Source organism: Cinclus cinclus, chromosome 4 (genome assembly GCF_963662255.1).
Source record: "Cinclus cinclus chromosome 4, bCinCin1.1, whole genome shotgun sequence".
NCBI classification, from domain to species: Eukaryota; Metazoa; Chordata; class Aves; order Passeriformes; family Cinclidae; genus Cinclus; species Cinclus cinclus.
In genome coordinates this window covers 44,288,322-44,309,548 of record NC_085049.1, presented here as the reverse complement: position 1 = coordinate 44,309,548, position 21,227 = coordinate 44,288,322, and the positions used below count along the sequence as shown (strand labels likewise).

Sequence of the window (21,227 nt, the reverse complement as noted above, 5' to 3'; positions counted from 1 at the left end):
GTCAGAAGACTTTCTTTATCTGATTACAGCTGGGATTTAAAACAGGAGCCAAAGACAAAAAAAAAAAAAAAACAAAGTCATGTCTTATGTTTGAAGAGCTTTGCTTAAAGGGAAATAAACAGCAGACCTGTGTTTCTTTGTCGCCCTCCTCAGTTGTCACCAAATGGACACCTGGTTTATTCCAACAAATATGTCTTCTGCCAGCATAAAAGTTTTCTGATTTAAGCATTGTTTGCACCAGTAAATCAATGTTCTCTTTTATTGCCAGCATAAGAGTAGGGATTCTACAGCCAACTCACATCTGAAGTGTAGAAAATACTTGTATTGCAAAGACTTGACTGATGCAGATTACTTTAAAATTGTACTGTTTAGAATGTTTGATTATACCCAATTACCACTCAGTCCTATCTACTAATGAAAAAAGAACATTCCAGGCCCATTTTCTCTTCACCCCTTTGATAAGATATTTCTCCTGCTACTCTAGCATTAGCATGGGATGTATATACCTGAAATAGCCAGTTCTGTGCTGAGTTTTAGAGGTCATCTCACTTTGGATCTAGATCACAGCAAAAGTTCCTACCCTTGAACATACCAGAGAAGATGTTGGATGAACAGCCACCATGCATTTCATTTTACTTAGTTTTTGGCTTTCACATTACAGACCAGATTTCAAATGTCAGCATTTGATTTTATAAGTCATGGCAAGGCATTGATGCTGCTGGTCTTCTCAGTACATCCTGTCATTCTTTAGTTGGATATGGAATGTGGGAGAAGAATCAGCTGCTATGTTTTAACTAGAAATTAGCTGCAAAGGGAAGGCAAACAAGAAAGGATGTGTCCTTTCTGTGCTTCTTTAAGATCTCCCTTGCTGGTGGAATGGCTTTTTTGCTACTTTCATAAACTGACTCACAGTTAAACCCAAGATTTTCTGTGTATGTGGGGGAAGTCTTTTCTTGTTTTTGCAAAGTTCCTTTCAGTTCAGCTCTTCAGGGATTAGAAATATAAGAATTTAAGATGCCTGTGCAGCCTTACTCAGATGCCTTGGTGCATATGTTACATTACAAATTTTAATTAGAATGATTGCATAAATTTTACCTTCCACAATCACCTGCTGCGTAGTACTAAATGATCTGAAAAATAGTCATGTGAGAGAAATGTTCTAAAAAAAGCTGATCTCATCTTGATGCAGATGCCTAAACAGGGGCAGGTGAAACACATTTGTCAAATGCCACTTTTCTTGGGTGATTGTAAGAGAGAATTTAGGCTCAGGTGTGGCTACTTCAGGTCTGCCCTGCAGAGGTCTGCATTTTGGTGCAGTGAACCCCAACCTAGGTGTCTTAAAACATCCTCTCCAAACATAAGGGATGCTTTAAACCTTCATTTCTTTGATCCTTGTTTGTTTATTTCTACAGTGGGAAAAACACCATGCTTTTGCTCTAAAATATGGTTATGAGAGAAAATCATTATAAACGTCTGTTGTAGGGAATACTCAGAGGCTGCAGCATACAATAGCTCTCCCCCACCACATATGCTCAGAGAATACTGTTTAGTATTTAAGGCATGAGCTTGTAAAAAAGGGAAAAATGTTCCCACTCATTAAATATTCACTGTCTACCTTCCATATGAGGCTCTTGAAGAAGGAAGTATATGTGCTTATTTAATTAAAGAGGGGAGGTAAAAATAAGTATATCCAGGCAATATTCATTCTGGGGATCATTAGGTTTGAAGTGCTTTGTGCCCACATGGTGACTGTAATATTTGTCTTTTAATGTCATTCTGTTTGTAGACAGACGCTTCTGATCTTTATTGGTGTACATGTTTTTTTTATGATGATTTAATCTGATGTTCTGCAGATTTTAATCAGCTTCTCATTTGAGTTTTTTACACCTTGCATAAGCACAGTTTTTCCTGTTAAGGTCAGCTCTTCAGTGTTGTTTGAAGTAGCCTTCTTCTGAACACTGTGACCTATAATTTTTCAAGGTCTTTACAGAGACCTTAGGTAAATTTGGGTAGATTTAACTGGTAAAAGAAAAAGAACAATCAAAACCAAAGAAATACAAACAGATGGAAAAGGCTTTTCACAGTTTCTCCTTTACAGAAATTCAGTGATTGCTTAATTATAAATATGAGCAATGGGACGTCTTCAAAAAGAAAGAAGTGACCAGACAGGGACATGAGATAACCTGGAGCCCCTCTGAGCCCGGCAGTGGGAGCTGCTCTGGCAGGAGGTAAATGTCTTGTCCTGCAGCAAGGGAGGAGCCACATGGGAACCTTGCCAAAGGTGACCCTGGCAGCAAGCTGGCAGGCTGTCTGCTGAGGTAACAGATGATAGAGTGCCCTTCTCATTGCTATGACTATAACAGTTTTGGGCCACTTGAGTTCCTAGAGATTATTGCTTAGTTGGGATTTTGGGAGCAGAAATGTGGGGAATTGGTTTTGCTGGAAATGTGTGCTACAGAGAACAGAGGATATAGAAGCTTTCTTTTGCTTTAAATGTGTGAATACTCCCAGTAGTACTGTTCCTGTATTTTTTGGAACAAGTACTGGGAAGGAAAAAGCTGGAAATATGTAGGCAATCCTAGATTATTTTTGCAATGAGGGATGAAAGTTTATCTTTAGAACCATGGCTTTATTGTTGGATTTAAGGGCAATTTATCTAAACTGCTTTCTCTATTTCTTTGAAATGTTTTTGCTGAGCTGTTGCTGAGGCAGTACCAAAGCAGAAAGAGAGGGCAGTTAATAAATTTGTTTTCTGACTCATTTTACCAAAGTTTGTGCAGCCCCTGAGAGCAGAAAAACTCTCACTCTCTTCCTCAGTGCAAACACTTCCAGGTCAGATCTCAGCCTCAACCTTCTGCATGGTAGCCTTTTATAATGTGGCTGTGCCACTGCATCAATGATTTTTAAGACATCTGTGCTAGAGTACTGATTACTGAAGAGACCAAAGTTTTGGGTGAAAAAAGTGGTACCAGTAGTACCATTTGTAGGATTGGAAATTCAGATTATGTTATGAGCAGCAATGTACAGTTTAATTTTTCTTTTCTTCTGGTTCATAGTTACCTCATAGGCTTTGCAGAGGAGTGTTTTAGACTAGTATGAAACTCCTGCCTGTTCAAACAAACCAGGTATGCTTTCCAAGGCAGAGACTGCAATTATCTTGTGTGCAGAGGTCACTAAGACATGTAAATAAGAAGTACCCATGAATGTACAGGTTGGTATGTTTCTGTTTCAGCAGAGGACCCCTGAGCGAGGTCCCGTCATGCAGCTCATGTACACCAAGCAGCTCAGCCATATGGGAAAGGGGCTGTGCTTGGGTCAGTCACCCTGTTGACAAGCAGGAGTGCGTGGCAGTCACAGGCTCAGCATCTTGCTTATGTGACTCTGCTGCTTCCTGGGCTTCAGCTCCCACCACTATGGCAGAGAGAGGAGCAGTTGAGGTCTCTCACTAACACAGCATTGACTCGTCCTTATTTTCCTTAACTGTTCTCTTATCCAGGTGTCTGAACTATCCATGGCACACCTTTGCTCTGAAGCTTTTGGCATTTTCTGAGATATCTTGTCCTGGTAGAGACTTGGACGGATGGGCACTGTCAGCTCAATGCAAAGTTGGGGTGCTTGGGTGCTTGCAGTGCTTGTTCCCATCTCTGAAGTGACAGCAGTGAGGGGCTTTGTGCTCTGTAGGCTTTTGAAGAGAATCCAATCCCATTCTAATTATTACTGTTCCAGTTAGATGGAACGTAGGGGCATTGTGTCAAATAGGCATAATTGATGGCTCTATGTAGCTCTTTATATTATCTGTACTGTGTACTTATGGGTATGCTTTCAAGGTTGGCTGATGTAAAATTCAACACACCAGCTGTGTTTCGTAGTTTGCAGGCTGAGGTGCAGATTGTGTTGCCCTTATTTGTTCTATTTGTCTCATTAGTCAGACACAATCGTGCAAGAGATGGAGAGTTTTGAAGATAGCAAAGTTTTTGTGCATTTTCTTTTCTGTCCTACTTGGAGAGAAAATAAGTATGTTCCCATAAGTATGTTCTTTTGGACATATGTATCTGTCTATCAGGCCCAGAGAAGTTTTCAATGTCCCATCATTGGAAGTGTGCAAGTCAAGGTTGGATTGGGCTTTCAGCAACCTGATCTAGTGGAGAGTGTCCCTGCTAATGGCAGGCAACTGGGACCAAATGTGTTTTAAGGTCCCTCCCAACCCAAACCATTCTGTGATTCAGTGGTTCTTTGATTTCATCCTTGCTTTGTGCAATAGAAAAATTAGTGTTTTGTATTGCAGGGCCTTAGCAAAGGACATATAATTTGCACCATTTTGGAGAACCTGTCTCATTTTGGAAGATGTTTTTTTATTTTTAAGTTCTGTTCCTGGAATGAAAGGCAGGCAGAATTCCATTGCTGCTGACTTCTGCAAACATTTCACAATCAATGTAATGCTATATAGTATTTCAGGGCAGTTTTCAGGAGCCATCCTTCAATGGAAGGGTGCTATTTGAGGCTCAGGTTGCCAAACTAACCATAAAGATGTACTTACAGGGTCCCAAGTTCTGAAACCATGTGCTGCCATCAGTGATATAGATTTGAGTTCTTGATAGTTCTGTAAGTGCCACCTGAATTTTCTATGTGGTATTCTTTCTCAAGATAGCAAAGGCAGAAAGTTGCAGGGCCTGGTCTTATTTAAAATGCACTCAGACTATCCTCAAAGAGGCAGATCCAGGATTTTCTGTACAGCTATCATCTACCAAGTTGCTTTTGTGTTGTGAATTGTGTAAGAGACAGATCGCATTTTAGATTAACAAGGCACATGAAAAGAAAAATAGAGGTAAATTAAGAAATAGGGATTTTATGCAGCTTTTGAGCAGGGAAGGAGCCTAGAAAAAATGAAAGGTGTGAGTTTGAAACAGTTAATAGGAGGAAGCAGCATCCAGGGAATCGGGGAAAGTCTTTTGAGTTAAAGTTGTTTAGGCAGGTTTTTATGGTCTGAATATGAGAGAAAGTCTGAGAAAGTCCCAAGCTGATTTTGAATATATTCACATCCACACTGTAGGACAATTTTGAAGGCAGAGATAGTTTTTCAACTAGTTAGTGATATCTCTTAGCTGAGAAGGATGGTGGGGCTGAGGTTGCAAATTATGAAATTAGGTAAAGGCAGTTCCTAGGCTTTTGATTTGAAGAACTTGGCTAAATTGGAGGCATATAAATGAGTTGCAGAAATTAGGCAACAAGAGGAAATTGGAAAGACTGCCAGTCAGTTGACAAGAATATTAAATTGCTTGTGTATAGAGAGGATAATAGGTGGCACATTTGTTTAGAGAATGTCTCCATTTTCCATTCTAAGGCTGAGAGGTCTCTCTGATTTTGCTATCACTCATTCTGCTGGCATCCTCTTGGAATTATTCCTATTTATCATTTTTGAAATTTGTTGTTCTAAAGGTGAGAGGGTATAAAATGCCATTGGTGGCTTTTTTCCTTAGCAGCAATTTTATGGTTTTTTTATGTGAACTCTGTGATCTTTCTTTCAGTAGACCAGCAGCTCCAGTGCTGTCCTGTTACTTGCAATAAAGGAAAATATGCTATTTTATTTATCTATTTTTGGTACTGTTTTTGCCCCTCTAATTCTAGTTCAGCCAGGTAAAATTACATCAGCTGTTGCTCATTCTACGGCCTGCCTGAAATACACAATACCCCAAAAATCAAGGAAATGCAAGGAGCACATATATTTTATGAGAGATTGTAAGTTGGGCCTTGGAGACTGACATTGACACTTCAAACAAGAACAATATTTAATTTTTAAATAGTGATTCTATTATTAAAAACTGCTGTCCCTTCTCCACAAATATTACTTGTAATGCATTTTCAGCTTACTCCGTTTTATAGAATCATAGAATATTTTGGGTTGGAAGAGACCTTAAATATCATCTAGTTCCAACCCCTCTGCCATGGGCAGGATTGCCACCCACTAGGTCATGTTGCCTAGGGCCCAATCAAACCTGGCCTTGAATGCCCCCAGGAATGGGGCATCCACAGCTTCTCTAGGCAACCTGTACCTGTGCTTTACCACCTTCTGGTAAAGAGTTTCCTCCTAACAGCTAAACCGAATCTCCCCCTTTCAGTTTAAAACTTCTGCCTTGTCCTGTCACTACCTAACAATGTAAGAAGTCACTCCATCTTTTTTATAAGCTTCCTTCAAATACTGAAAAGGCAGCAATGAGGTTTTCCCAGAGCCTTCTCTTCCCTGGGCTGAACAACCCCAGTGCTCTGAGCAGCTTTCATGGCCCTCCACTGGACCTACGCCATCAGGTTCACAGCTTTTTCAGCTCTCCAGAAATCCTTTTCAGAGCTTGCTAGCTGTCATTGATTTTGTTTTGCCCATAAGATCTGAGATGAGTAAAAGGTTACTCTGCTAAATGAGGCATGAACAAAGCCAGGGTGCAGACATTATGAATATGAGTAGAACAGAATACCAAAGCTAGTACCGTGAATCATGCTCTGTGTGTGGTTCATTTATGACCTTTAGTCACAAATGTATGAGGAATCAAATAATATTACTCTGAATGAGTGATAATGGTGCTACCCAGCTGTAGGGCATCTTGAATGTTGTTCCTGTACCCTTTAAACAGTTCAGAAGACTTATTCCTGCCTCTCTCTTCCTTGCTGCTACATTCCTTCTTGAAACCACTGACCCATGATCCCAATCTCAATTTCTTGATTATATCATCTTTAAAAATGCATAATTATATCCTTTCTTTGCAAAATAGAGATCAAATAATCTTTGCAGTACTAGGAAAAAGTATTACATAAATAAGTGACCTCCTATGCTCCCACCTCCACCCAAAATATCAGTATTTAAATAACCATCACTCAACTCTCTGTAAGAGACTTGGTTAGGCATCCAGTTGCTGGAGAGAAACAAAAAAGTAAATATGAAAGAAATTTTAAATGTTACTGAAATAGCCTAAGTGCTTTATCATGTAGATGAAGAACAGGGGCAAAACTGGGGTTTTGTTAATTCTTTTTATCTCTGACTTGGTGAAACCTGGAAAAAAAGAGACAGGTGTAGATGAATTGAAGCAGAAAGGAAGGAGAAAAGTAGAGAAAAACTCCCCTACCTACAGAAGATCTTTCTCTTGCACACACATTTCTGGCTGTGGCTCCTGTTTTGCAAGAGATCGTGGAAAAGACAGGTAAGTTGACTGCCTATCTCTGTGGCATTCTCAGGGAAACATAAGCAAGGAAATAGAGGAGCCACAGCATGACAGAGGACTATAAGTCTCACTATCACAGCTAGGAATGCAATCTTGCATGGAGCTGTGAGGAGTTGGGACAGCTGTAAGTGTGTCAGTCTTACAGAGAAAATGTTTTAATGGACACCAAAAAATAGGGATTTTGGGCTGGTATTCACATAAAAGAAATAGTCCTTAAGAATACACAAACCACACAGAGAATGACAAGATTCATTAAGTGTAGTTTAAGATACTGTCTGACAGTAATGAATAGTCTGTGGGTGAATGAAGAAAAGTGGATGTGAATGCACACTGAGTCCCTGAGTGCTTTTATGTTGCTGTGCTGTCAGCTGAGCAGTACTGTAAAGGACCTTGCAAAGTGGTTTGTGTGCAAAATGGAGAGTGCCACTGCTAAAACCACATATCATAAAAATTAAATTCATCAAGCCTCTTAGAGTTCCTACCTGTTCTTTGGGTTGGTTATCTTGTCTCAAGTTTGTACAACTAGCTGTGGATTTCAAGTGCCCTGTAAGATACGTATCTGCTTTGATTTTTGCATTTTAGCAGTCTAGCTTCCCTAAGCAATGGCAAATACTCAAAACTTGTGGTGTTAAGCCTGTGGTATTTTGATGCCTTTCTGTTACAAAAGTCAAAAAGCTTTTAACATTTCAGCTCTTGTTTCTTAACACAGAAAACCAGGGGGCTAATCCCTAGCATGCTGATTCTGAGTGGACTGGCACAACCACACCTGCTGTGCTTTCTCACCATTGATTATTCTGTCAATCATAGAATTATTTAGGTTGGAAAGGACCTTAAAGATCATCCAGTTCCACCCCCTGTGCCTTGGGTAGGAGCACCTTCCTCTAGACAAGGTTGCTCAGTCCCATCCAACCTGGTCTTGAACAGTGCCAAGGATGCTGCATCCACAGTTTCTCTGGGCAACCTGCTAAACAGACACATATGCATAAAAGCTTCTCCCGGTTTTTTTTTTGTGGTTTTTTTGTTTGTTTGTTTGTTTTGGTTTTGTTTTTTCAAGTAAGGCAAGAGGAAAAGCCAAGCACTTGGATTTCGTCAAAAAGCTTTCCACAGTTTATCTGGGCAACCAACATTGTATGTTATTCTCAACTGAGACTGAAATGCCAAATAAAGGCACAGATTTGGCTGCTTATTCTGTGCCTTACACATCTGACTCATCACTGCTGCTTTTAAGTACCTTCTGCTTGTGTGCTGAGTGCTGACAGTGGCTTGTTGGGATGTCTCAACCTTTGTGTAGTAAGAACTGACTGCAATGGAGTGTTTTGTGTTGGACCCTTTCTGGAACTCACATTGATTTGTGTACACAAATGCACACACATACTTCCCCTACATTCTGTTGGGTTTTGTTAAAGAAAGCAAGTTCAAGGAAAGGTTTGTGCATTTCTGCATTTAAGCATTTGAGTGTCCATCTATGAGAGTTTACTCAACAGGTTCTTCGGGGAACAGTCAGTGATTGTCCCTTATATATCAGAGCTGTCACATATATGATTGCTGAGTGGGTACTGGAAAAGGATCATTGATTTTTGTGAATTGAAAGAAGAACAGAGAGAGCAGAGGAAAGCAAGAATATAGTATATAGAATATAAGGCATTTGGGAGTGATGGAGGATTGAAACTGATTTATTCAGTCATGACTTTCTGTAAATGTCCCAACTTTTTGCTCTTAAAGGCGAGCATTTCAAAGATTTCAGGGTTTTTTCGAGTTCGTAATAATCTTCTGTGGTCCACTGGTCTGAACATGAGGCATACAGGCACTGGGTGCAGAAATTAGGGTTACAGAAAGGAGAAAGAAAATAAAAGTTTCAGCTGTACTGGCAAGAGCTGATTGGAGAAAAGGGAGCTCCTACCTGAGGGAGAGATGGCTTTACTTAGAATCGTTGTGGTTGGAAAAGACCTCTAAAATCAGCAAGTCCAGGTGTCCAACCGTACTTGCTATCTGTAGCAGCAAAGATTTTGTATAAAAGGAGAAAAAAAGGTGTGAGGAGTAGAAGAGCACACTTCTTTGATCAAGAAAAACTATTTCTGTGAAATGGTGTCTTCTGTTTTTAACATAAGTGAGGCACATCTAGATCTGTGAAGGAAAAGTGTTAAAACAGCTACAAAAGTGTTAAAACTTCTCACTGCAAGAACTACAAGGTTTGAGGACTTAGGTTTTCTCTAGTCTGAACCAGCACCTTGCCAGATTTTTTTGACTACTGTCAGTCAGAGAATCACAACAGAAAAGGCTACAGGGACCTGCTCCGTACAGTTTTAAGGTGAAAAACTTGTTAGTCTGTGAACATCTAATGGGGAAGAAGCTTGGAAAATTACTGTGAGATAGTAAGATATCCACTTTTTTGTCATGCCATTGCTATAAAGTACAGCAGCATCCAGGAGAGGTCAATAACAGTCTTCTGAAGCTGGGTGTTTCAATTGATCCAGCTGGCTGTTTAGAGTCTAAATCTATTTTGACATCCTTCCTCGGTGTTGAGCTCTTCTAAGCTCCTCAGAAAAATGATTTGTACCTCGTGTTGCCATGAGTTTGAAAAAAATAAAAGAGGACCCCAAACCTTGCAGTTAGAGAAGTGAGAAGCTGCAGAGAACAGGTAGTAACAGCAGAGCTCAGTGTTCCTACAGGAACAAGCTCAATAGCAGTACTTCCCAGTTTTAAGTGCTGTAAAAGGCTTTGGAATGGAAAAAAGAAAAATCATATCTCAAAAAGTTTGGTTTACAGGGAATTTAGTATCACTATTGATTGCAAGCTATGACTGAAGCTTTTCCCTTTCTAGGGCATTTAAAGGTACAGTTTCACATGTAGATCCTCTGCTGCCTAATACAAGCAGCTTGCTTTTTGGTTTCCCCACTGTGGGAATCCTAGTGTTTTTTGTCCTCCACCACCCACCACTTGCTGACCTGGATTTCACATACCATGAGGATCAGTAAGGATTAACAGATATATATGTTTTTGAGGACATAAAGAAACACATGTAATGTGATGTCTTTGTCCGGTTAAAAATACATTTTTCAATTTTCAAAATGATTTGTGATTATCTTTTGAGGCAAAGGAGGCTGGTAACACTGCTTATTTTATCCAAAAATTTTCTAAATACTATCCTATATACCATTTATACTTTACTAAATATAGTATATTTACTTATCATAAAAGTATGTACAGAATAAAGCACCATGTTGCCAGTGATTTAAGCTGTCAAATAAAAAAGGTGTGCTGTGCTGCTGTCTAGCTGAAGAAATGTATTAGCATGCAGAAAGCAATGCTGCTTCCTTTGGGAGGTTTTAATCAAGCTTCTCGTAGTCATTGAGATGCAATACTCTAAAATGAGAAAAATTATTAACAAAATCAAAAATCTAGAGTGTCTTTCATGTAAATATTCATCAGTGTATCTTATGTAATTACATAGTCAATAAATCAACATAGTGTGCAAGTGCTTCAGTCACGGTGTAAATATCTTAATGACTGAAACATCTTCACACATGAATAATTTATACCTGTATGATTAATTTTTCATATCCATGCTTTACTTTAACATGAAAAACTAATTCTTCTTTGTGAGAGAATGTGTGCTTGATTCTTTCCTTCTGATTTCTCTTCCTTGTGCTTCTTTTGCACCATTAGACACACTCCATTTCTTCTCTTCTGGTTCCTCTAATGTAGTTATCTTATTTACTCATCCTGTCTGCCTTGGTTTGTGTTCCCAGTGCATTTCAACAGGCACCTGGGAAATAACACTCGGGCATAAGCTGCTTGTGCTTAGGCAGTTTCCCAAGTAACTGGAGAAAAGATCAGCATCTTGAAAGATTTACACATTTGCAACAGATATTTGCATTCCTCTCCTCAAAGCAGCCATTGCAGAAAGAACTTGTGTAAGTTGGGCTTTGCCATTTTTTGGATTAATATAAGTTAAAACCTTTGTCAAGGTACTGATGACAAGCAGTGTTTGAGTCTTCTTCCCACAGATTTGTAAATGTGAAACTTGTGTGCAGCTCCAGAAACCTCTGGAATGTTCAAGATGAAAATAACTGTGCAGGAATGGGAATAAGGAATACTTAAATTCTGCTCTGCAGCACACACTTACTTGGCTGTTTGCAAGGCACTGCATGCATCCTGCCTTACTTTGACCTTTAACCAAGTCATCTAAGACAGGAATTTCATTGTGATAAACTCCTTCTTTAGTTAGTAAGAGAAAGACAAGTAGCTGCTGAGGGCAGTTCATCCAGCTTTAATGCTACTTAGTGATTAAAGCTCCGGAAGAAATGCTACTGGGTAGACTCTGTTCTTTGGCTCAGAATTTAAATATCGGTTCAGGTTTGTGGGCCAACTTATTTTTGTAGTGCCCGTGAAAGTTGAGCCTTTAAAAATTCAGCCCTAGTTGTGTACAGAAATTGTTCACTCAGATTTAATGACCACTTTCAAAATTGTTGAATCTTCTCTTCAAAGCTTCAGATTTCAAACTTGAAAAAAAAAAGAAAACCAGCAGGAATATAAAAACTATTACAAGTTGTGGGGGGAAAAGGAGTTCTATCATAATTAACTGACACTTTTCTGGTATTGTTTGTTATTTCATCCAGCCTTTTTTCACTCCATTTCAATGTGCAGTTTACCTACATTAACCTCTAATGAGGAAGAGCACCTTCACTGAGTGTTTGTCACTCTCTTATTCTATTTCTTGTATCATTACATAGATTGTTGGTTTGTATGCTAATACACTTCCACTGTCTGTTCTGTGCCAGTATTACATTTTTTAACTAATATGTTTTTGATTTAAGACTGAATGGATTATCTTATATTTGTTCTCTCTCCATACTTGGAAGCCCAGCTGCAATTCTTATACAGCTTCAGTCTTAGTGTCTTCTGAGACACATCACAACTGAATGTTGTCTTTGTATCCTCACAGCTGGTTCCACTATGTTGTGAATACCAATCTCCCCCGTTCGCTGGTAGGACATTTGGTAACTTTGATCCAGCATAAGTCTTTATTTATTCAGTTTTTTCTTATTCTGATTATAACCACCTCTAAAGGCTTCTGATAGCACTTTGTTTCTCTCAGTCTTTTAATATCCTTAAAGGACATCTTCTCTTCCTGTATCTTACTGCACTGAGATGAGTTACTGATCAATGGGTTGGTAGGAGTTCTCAGCCAGTCTCCAGAATGTGCTTCACCCTGATCACTGCCTGCTTTGTTTTGGCATTTAGGAAGAAGCCTGCTGTCTTTTTGCTTTGTTGTGTCTAACACTTGGTTCTCTTGTTGATCATGTCTGTTTGCTCCAACTTACTTTCGTGTTTTCTGTAATCAGTGTTGTTCATTTACTATCTATGTCCTGTTGTAAGGCAGTATTTTATCCAGAGACAGGACGTTCAAAGAATCTTCTGAACCTCTTCACATGTATTTTGCTTTAATTTCTACTACTTCTAGCTGTCATGCCTCCTGCACTTTCACCATTTTCTCCTTTCTTTTAGTGAAGGATTTCTTGTAGACCCTTTCTCTATCTTCTTAATTTGATTATTATAGCTGCTGACCTTCGTCTTTTATGAAAATTAATTTAGCTTCCTTCTCTACCGTATTTGCTTAATCTTTCTTTATCAGATCATTTTCTACTTTTTTAGTTATTTCTGTTTTTCCAGCATGTCTGTTTAAATTCCAGGTAATGTTTATCTCAGGTTGTTCAAGAGAATGATTCACTAACACATCCTGTTTCCCTCATCTGATCCATCTCTGATTCTGACATACTCTGAAACTTTTGAACATCCCAGATTCATCCAAAATTCCTCTTGCTTTTATCATTTTCAAAATCAAGAGCTGATTATTGACGCCTAAAATGATGCTATTCCAGTATTTCTTGAAGTGGCATGTTATCTGGTTTGAGAAATAGAATAGCCATGGAGATTTTATGTGGGGAAGACATGAAAACGGTATAAATACCACATCAGTATAATTCTGATCTTTTGTTGTCTAATTTTAACAGATTCAGTAGCAACAGCTTCTGGGCCACTGCTAGTTGAAGTTGCCAAAACTCCTGGTGCTGCTCTTGGGGTTGCACTAACTACCTCGATGTGCTGCAACAAGCAGGTCATTGTCATAGACAAAATCAAATCTGCAAGTATTGCAGACAGGTGAGTGTGACAGAGGACCGACACTGCAGGTCCATGCATCCATTTCACTTCTTTTTCTGTTTGGTCTGGTTTTAAAGGAACCCTTCCCTTTACTGAGAAATCGACTGAACCAGGTCCTCTCAAGGTTGCACGTCTTAAAATCAGCACTTTGTCAGATCGCTGTTCCAGACTGCCGAGTCTTAAGACTTCCAGGACACCATCTACTTCAGCTCGTTCGTGTAGTATTGGTGACATAAGCCAGCCCCCACGTCATATGTGACTGGTTGCTTGCACTCTGCAACACAGGAGTGTAGAGGTCTGCTCTGGCTATTAAATGTAACGCTGTGGCAGAGGTTGGTATTTAAAAAAACAAGCCCCGTAACCCACTGGAATTCTTGAAGTAAGCTCACCATATGGAACAGCTGTCAAGGGAAGTAAATTTTGAGGCTTTGCAACCTTGAAGTGTTCTTTTAGAATTTATCACTCGTTCTTGTGGCACAGTGAAAATGAGCTCCTTGTGTCTGGATTCTTTTATTGATATTTTAGAATACAAGTGAGGTGTAAGGAAGACTGGCTTCTGTATTTTTACTGTTTTGCTATAATGTTTCCACTTCATTTAAACCTTTAAATAAAACCATTTAAACCATTAAAATTATAGCTAGATGTTTTTCCCCAGTGGTCTGAACCTCTGGAACAGAGTTGTGGGATCTTTATTGGGGTGCGTGTGTGCGTGTGTATGTGTGTGTTTATACATATACAATATATTTCTATATTCATACCACTATCTAAAATTTTTTTAAATATTATGTTTCAGCAGCAAATTCCTCCTGCATGTCCCCAGTCACCCTACCTTGTAACTCCTCTTTGGCAATGGTGCTTTTGGTAGCACCCACTTGTAGCAGTGAGTCTACAGCTCCTCTGTGGGCTTTTCCCTACAGTAGAAACTTTGAGAGTGACGGCCATTGATCCAGGGGTGTTCTCCAGTTCAATGGTGCAGGATGCTTTAATTTTCTCCCTCTGTTTTTTCCCATTTCGCAGGGGGTAACCAATTAAAGGAGCTGTCCACTTGACTGGTACGTCGGGATGCTGACTGCTGTGTTTGCATTTCTCAACTCATCCAGTAGCCAGTCTCTTGAGTGCAGCAAGATTTAGCAGATAGCCCCCTCCCCACCCCACTCCTAGAGTCACCATGCTAGCCCTGGTTTCATTATTTGTTTGACTACTGCATAATTTCATCATCATTTACAGCTTTTGTACTAATAAATGTTTGAACTATAACTCAAAAAATGATGAACTGGGTGCTTGTGTGAGGGATATGTGACCAAGTTATTCGAGTCTCCTTAAGCTCTTCTCATTTTATCCTGCTGCCATTCACACATATTTTTAGAGTCAGATATCCCATTGCAGTTCTGTGAGTGATGTCTTGGCATATACTGTATTAACTGAATTATTTTTAAGGTTTGTACTAATAGAGATAAAGTCTGACCAGTGACAGTGCCTACAAAACACAAATGTTTCTCGAAAAAAAAGAACACGTTCATAGTTGTCATGACCAGTTTGAAGGCAGAAGAAGTCATTGTGCAAGCAGAGAGCATACCTGATCATACCGAGTTTTTTCCCCTTTTATATAGATGTGGTGCATTACATGTAGGAGACCATATTCTGTCCATTGATGGCACCAGCATGGAGTACTGTACGCTGGCAGAAGCAACACAGTTTTTGGCCAATGCAGCGGACAATGTTAAACTGGAGATCCTTCCCCACCACCAGACACGGCTAGCGCTGAAAGGCCCAGAGCACGGTAAGAGGATCTGTAGCACCAAATACCTCCTTCTCTTTCTTTCTTTCTTTCTTTTACTTTTCCTGCCCATGCTGAATGGTCAAAGCTATCGCCGCAGTTATGTCTGTAAATGTTGTTTCAGCTCCCCAGGCTATGCTTCTGCAGTTTCTGAGCAGCTCTGTGTTTTCTTGGTCTTAATAAACACTCTGAGATTCCTATGGCCAGAGAGGGAAATGTTTTGCTAAGAAATACCTCTACAAACTTGCAAATGTACATAAGGACACCTGTTGACTCTACTGTTGCAGATGTTGGGGGTGCTATGAGATACTTCAGTAAATTAATCTCTGCATTGTTTCTTAAATTTAGAGTGGAGAAGTAGTACCACAGCCAACTTATTTTCAGCATGTTGACTTGATAGGTATGGTCACTTCTTTAATAACACCTGTTCCCCCCTAAAATGCGTAAAGCCCTCCCATATTTTCTCTTGTTAGTGGCATTATTTATTTGCCATTGTCTTTTAAAGTGCTTCTAAGATTGCTTCATGGGTTCACTGTCAGTGCTTACGGAAACTGTTTGGAAGCAGTTCCCTAGATAGCAGACCTTTTCATTGCAATACTTATTTCATACCAACATGCTTGAATAAAATGGCTTCCCATTTCCAAATCAAATGTATATAAAATGCCTTAGTATTTAAAGATGGAGGCTCGCCATCTTGTCCTCTAACTAATCGTGAGAAAGGGGCTAATTCACAGTAATCTGTAAATTCAGTCTAAAATAGCACATGTTGTTAGACATCAAAACAGTAACATCAAATACATGGAGAGTATGTGCATGTGTTGCAGCATGAACCAGTGGTAAAGTTTTTCTGAGCCTGTGCTTCTGCCTCCTTTAGACCAAGGCAAGATTTCTGAGGTCTCGAAATGTCAGTGATGGTAAATGTTCTGGGACATCTATGCAACATCCAGGTTGTCCCTCGATAAGTAGTGTTCTAGACAGTTTGTCAGAGTAGGGAATACTGAACTAGTGACAGAGGAGACATTAGTTTGTCCTAGACCAGGGGGAGCAAAGAGTAACCTTTGCAATTACGTGTTCTCCCTGTACTCAGCTCTTTCCTTTTTCTACTTAAGCTGGTTAGAGCCACAAGGAGCAGAGGGTGATACTGCACAAGCAGAATGAGGTGGAGGCCAAATTTGTGATGTATTTCCATTCCTCTCAGTTATGACAGTAACAAACAGATCTTTTCTTTTTTTTTTCTTTTTTTTTTTTTTTGAAGCAAAGATGTCATGCAATTAATTTCTGGCTGGTTCAAGAATTTTGAAGACTGTTACTTTTGGGAAGACAAATGCTGGGGCCAATGATTTGTGTATTACTTGATTGTAATTACAATGATTGTATTACTTTGAAGCAGTTGGTTTGTTCACCAACATTTATAACATATTGATGCTGTTAATGTTCTAGTAACTGGTGTAGATGCTTAGAAAAAGCAAGGCCAGAATGAAGAACTGTCTGTTAAAAAATCATATCAAGGTGATCTGCAAAAGATGATATATAAGAGCATCTTTTGGGGGAAAGTATCCCTAAAGTAATAAAGTTGCTTTCTTCAGTAAGGCAGAATAACTAGGATGTTTACAGCCCTTTCCAGTCTCTCACCACGTGGTGCTACCACAAAATCATGACCAATTCAAGATAGAACAAGCTTTATGGAAGCAAGTCCCTTCTTAGAAACATCCTTTTATCAGGTGTAGTATGACCTAGAGGCTGCAGACAGTGAAAATCTCCCTTGATATGTCTGGAATAAGCTGAATCAGTAGGGCTGTAAATGCTGAGCTCAGTTATTGGTCTTATGGGAATATGTTATATATTTAAAATAGGCAGGAAAGTCAGTATATAAAAGAAACTGAAATTTTAGTCCTAAAATAAAGTGAAGAACTCTATAAAAGATAGGATTCTTTTTCATGTTTTTTTTTTCCTTTCTACTATGCTGCTGACATTCATTTCTCTTGCTGCCCCATTAGTTTTATGTTTACTATACACAGCCCTGTACCACTGTAGCCACTGTACTGGAATAGCTGAAATTAACACTAAATTACTGTGGTTACCCACAAAAGGATTTTCTTTTACAGAACTTTGGTTTAATTGGGACTATCCTTCTACAAGCTGAGAAAACTGAATTTGTGTACTTTCCCACTTTGTAGGACATTTTTATCTCTACTCTCAGCATGAAAATAAAACATCAAGGACCACCAGATAACTTCCTGCTGGAAGCAGCCTTTTTAATTAAACAAGACTCATAGCAGCTTGAAAATAATAAAAATCCACCTGGCCACATTGTTCTTATCAAATTTTAATTTTTTCACCATAGTTGAAGTTAAGAAATCTCACTGTCTGTGCATGTAATTGAAAGACAGTTTCATCTGAGAAGATATGCTAAGTCTCTAAGGCACACAGAGCCCTATCAGGCTGCTTCTGGTGTTTCGGGGACTTTTCTGGCTAACATGAGATTTATCTTAAGTCCCTGAGGGTGGTGGTGCCAGTGGATGTGGAACCCCAGGGGCACAGACCCAGCCTGGTGCTGCATCCCTCCCTTACTTTTGGTATCTGATATTGGGGAAAAATTATTTTGATTCAAGTACCTGCCAGGGCTCCAAGTGTGTTCTCAGGGAGGGATGCAAATCCAGGACAATGTGACTGAAGACACAGGGCCAGGTCAGGCAGTTCCAGGGCCTGCAGGGTCCCCACCACTCCACCAGACTGCAGGGACATGGTGAGCCCCTGTGCTCCCCTTTCCCCGTCCCTTCCTTGGTGTGCACTCCATAGATCCACCCTCTAGAAACAGGCATTGCTTTTGAGTCAGAAGGGGTAGTGCAGTCAGGCAATTACAACATCAGTGCTCATGGAATACAAAGTGAAACCAAGGGACAGCTTTCCTTCTGCCAGGGCACAGGGCTTGCTGTAGTGGCTGCCCTTTCCCCCCCTCATTTTGTATCATGGAATAAGATATGAACACAAGGTGTAGGTCCAAACAAATGCTCAAAGTTCTGAGCTCCTATTAAAGGCAAGCATGGGGACAGACAAGTCTGCAGCCATTATAGGTATAGCAGGTCACAGAGGGACATGGGAAACACAGCTCATGGGACAAAGATAGCAAATTATTCTATATAACTATAAATAGAAATAGAAATATACATTATTTATAGGAACATATTTAGAAACACGTTTAGATTATATATTAGAAATAAATTCTTCACTGCAAGGGTGATAAGGCACTGGGACAGGTTGCCCAGAGAAGTTTTGGCTGCCTCATCCCTGGAAGTGTTGAAGGCCAGGTTGGATGGGGCCCTGAGCCCCCTGGTCAAGTGAAAGGTGTCCCTTCCCATGGCAGCAGGGTTTGAACACGATGGTCTTTAAGGTCCCTCCAGACCCAAACCATTCCATGATTCTGTAGTGTGGGTAAATCCCTTGGTATTTTAAGACAAAACATTCTGTAAATACTTCCCAGTTTGAACTATGCCTTTATGGTTCAGCAAGGATGCAGACATGCTTAATTTAATCATGAATACACTGTATTTAATCAAGGGAGATTTCAATCCATTTCCTTTAAGATTTGACAACTGAAATGCTTCCCATTCTCTTAAGTAAATACCTAGTGAAAGTCTTCACTTTCAGCACATCCCGGGTTTCACATATGCAGAACCTGCAATTAAATAATCAAATACAGTCTCAAATTTCCTCCAGTGAAGGATAATTTTAAAGTTTTGAAGATCAAGTAAAAAAAAAAAAGAAAAAAACACAAAGCAAAAACATTAAATTGCACATCCAGCTAATCAATAAGGTCTCTTTTCTTTATTAACCAGGTTTCAGGATAGAGTTTTTTCCTGCTGCTGGCAGTGGGAAATAATTTACTGCATAGAATAGCATAATGCCAGCAATAGATTGTGGCAAAATTAAAATGTCAATACAGTAAATCGAAATGCCAGGGAAGCATCTCCATTCTAGGCAGTGCCATGTAAAGTATCTGGTTAATCTTTTTAAAATAGATTACTGTAAGCAGAGAGTTATTAACCTTCAGTTAGTAGTCATATGTAGTATCTTAGTATTTTCTGAGAAGGTTTGCAGTCTTAGCCCATAAGCCAGAGGGAGATCAGAAATTGATTCAGTAATCATTTTAAAAACAAATACAAAAAGCAAAAAACTCAATCAGAAACATTTTTTCTGAGAAAAAAATATTATTTCTGCTTCTCAAGTTAGAACCTCCTGATAAGAAGACAAGACCAGGTTATTTATTACTTTATTTTATTTTCAATTTATTTTCTTTCTTTCTTTCACTTCTGATTTGTGTTTTTTCTTTATTTTGTTTGTGCAATTCAGTTATTTTTACCTCTTCTCTGGTCCTTTTGTTTTCTGATTCTCCATCATCCCTTCATGCGGGCAGTGAAGGTTGAAGGAAGCAGCAGGCAACTTACCTGGGATTCGTGTGCCAACAGCCACAGCAGCCTCCTCACCTGCCACCATTATAACACCTACCACCCTGACCATTGCAGGATGCCAGCCTTGAAATTTCAGAAAGCACCTCCTCAAAAAAGCCTTCGTAATGTTCCACACTTTTTCCTGCTGACATGCTCTCTTCTTTTCTTCTTCTCCTCCTCCCTCCTTCCCTCCCTTCTTCTTTCACTCATACTTTTCCCATTTCAGGCTCTGAAACCTTTTCAGTTTTATGGATGCTACACTTTTTCATAGCCATGCCAAGGTTATTTCTGACATTTTACACCTTTTCCTCTCTGTAACAAAGTAACCTTTGTAGACCGGAAAAGGCTTGAAAATTCTGAATGAATGAGCTCTTCTATGTATGAGTAGACCATTGGATTGGAGAAGTGTATATAAAGCATGATTTTTGAAAGCAAAGAATTGCTTACCAATCTTTGTCAGAAATTACCTATTTTTTTAGAAAAAGCATTTCTAAAATCAGTTTATCTAGATATATTGGTATGCATTAGTTTGGGGATATGTGTTGAAAAATTTGATTTAACATGCTTTGCTTAAACTAAATTGTATACTATGAATATACCTTTTGTATCTACATTATCTTTGTTAGCTTCCAGCATGTGGTGTCATGAAATGCTGGCTTTACCTTTTCCTAGGGTCACCTGTGTGGTTTATTGTCTTTTGTTATTGGAAATGCACAAACCATTCCTGTGCATCATACACAGCCCGTACATAAAATGTTTGATTCACTGATGAGTTACAGTCATGTGCCGCACTCTTCTGTGAAGACTGAGTGCTGTATGCCAAGTGTTTGATTTCTTACAGCAGCTCTGGTGTCTTCATCCTTCTCTCCTACCTCCATGAGTGCATACAGCCTGAGTTCCCTCAACATGGGGACCTTACCTCGCAGCCTCTACTCCACCAGCCCACGTGGGACAATGATGAGGCGGAGGATGAAAAAGAAGGACTTCAAAAGCTCCTGTAGGTGGTAACAGCATTTGCTCAAAAATGTGCAGTGAATGAATGGGCGGAGGAGGGGGAAGGTGCAGAAAAAATATTACTCTGTACCTTAATTAATATACATATATTCCAGACAGAAGAGAGATTTTCTGGTAGATGTAGGGGAACGTAAGAGTAAAGATATTTGTCCAGTGCTAAAATGAGATGAATAGATGCTAAGCAGCATAACTATCTCATCTGAAATTTATGAAGGAATGTTTTCTTCAGACAGTGCTGGAAGAGCTTGTTACGCTGTTACTGAAGTGATTTTCAAATTCTTTTATCAACTCTTCCAGTGTCCATTAGGGAATAGAATTCATAGCTAAAGGGTCAAAAACAGATTGCTGGTAAGCACAACCAGCTATCATGTTAGGAAAGGCAGAGCTTGCCATGGCACCTCCTAGGTAGTTCTAATGTTTACTTCTACACCATGACCTGTACAGTTATTTTACTGAGGGAGAGAAACAAATTACAGTAAAGACTAAAGAGCCTCATTTGACCACTCTCTGGGATTCAAAGCATGGATTGCCTATGAGTCAGTCATTTCCCTAGCTAGAGTACATCTATTCAGGCTGTTAGGCTTTGCATATTACCAAGCATTCACTGGGCTGGAAAGA

At 39.4% G+C, this 21,227-nt stretch overlaps 1 protein-coding gene across 5 annotated transcripts in view; it reads left to right on the top strand.

The window, feature by feature from the left end:
* Positions 1-21,227, top strand: part of GRIP1 (glutamate receptor interacting protein 1) — a 220,863-nt gene that overhangs the window by 159,702 nt on the left and 39,934 nt on the right. For 2 of the 5 annotated variants that reach the window (XM_062492005.1, XM_062492004.1), the window contains exons 8-10: positions 13,223-13,370; positions 14,981-15,150; positions 20,440-20,592. In XM_062492005.1, coding sequence (XP_062347989.1) covers positions 13,223-13,370; positions 14,981-15,150; positions 20,440-20,592 — 471 coding nt within the window. Of the gene's footprint in view, positions 1-13,222; positions 13,371-14,980; positions 15,151-19,561; positions 19,718-20,436; positions 20,593-21,227 lie in introns of all 5 variants that reach the window. The other 3 variants (XM_062492003.1, XM_062492002.1, XM_062492001.1) reach the window with 2 other exon arrangements.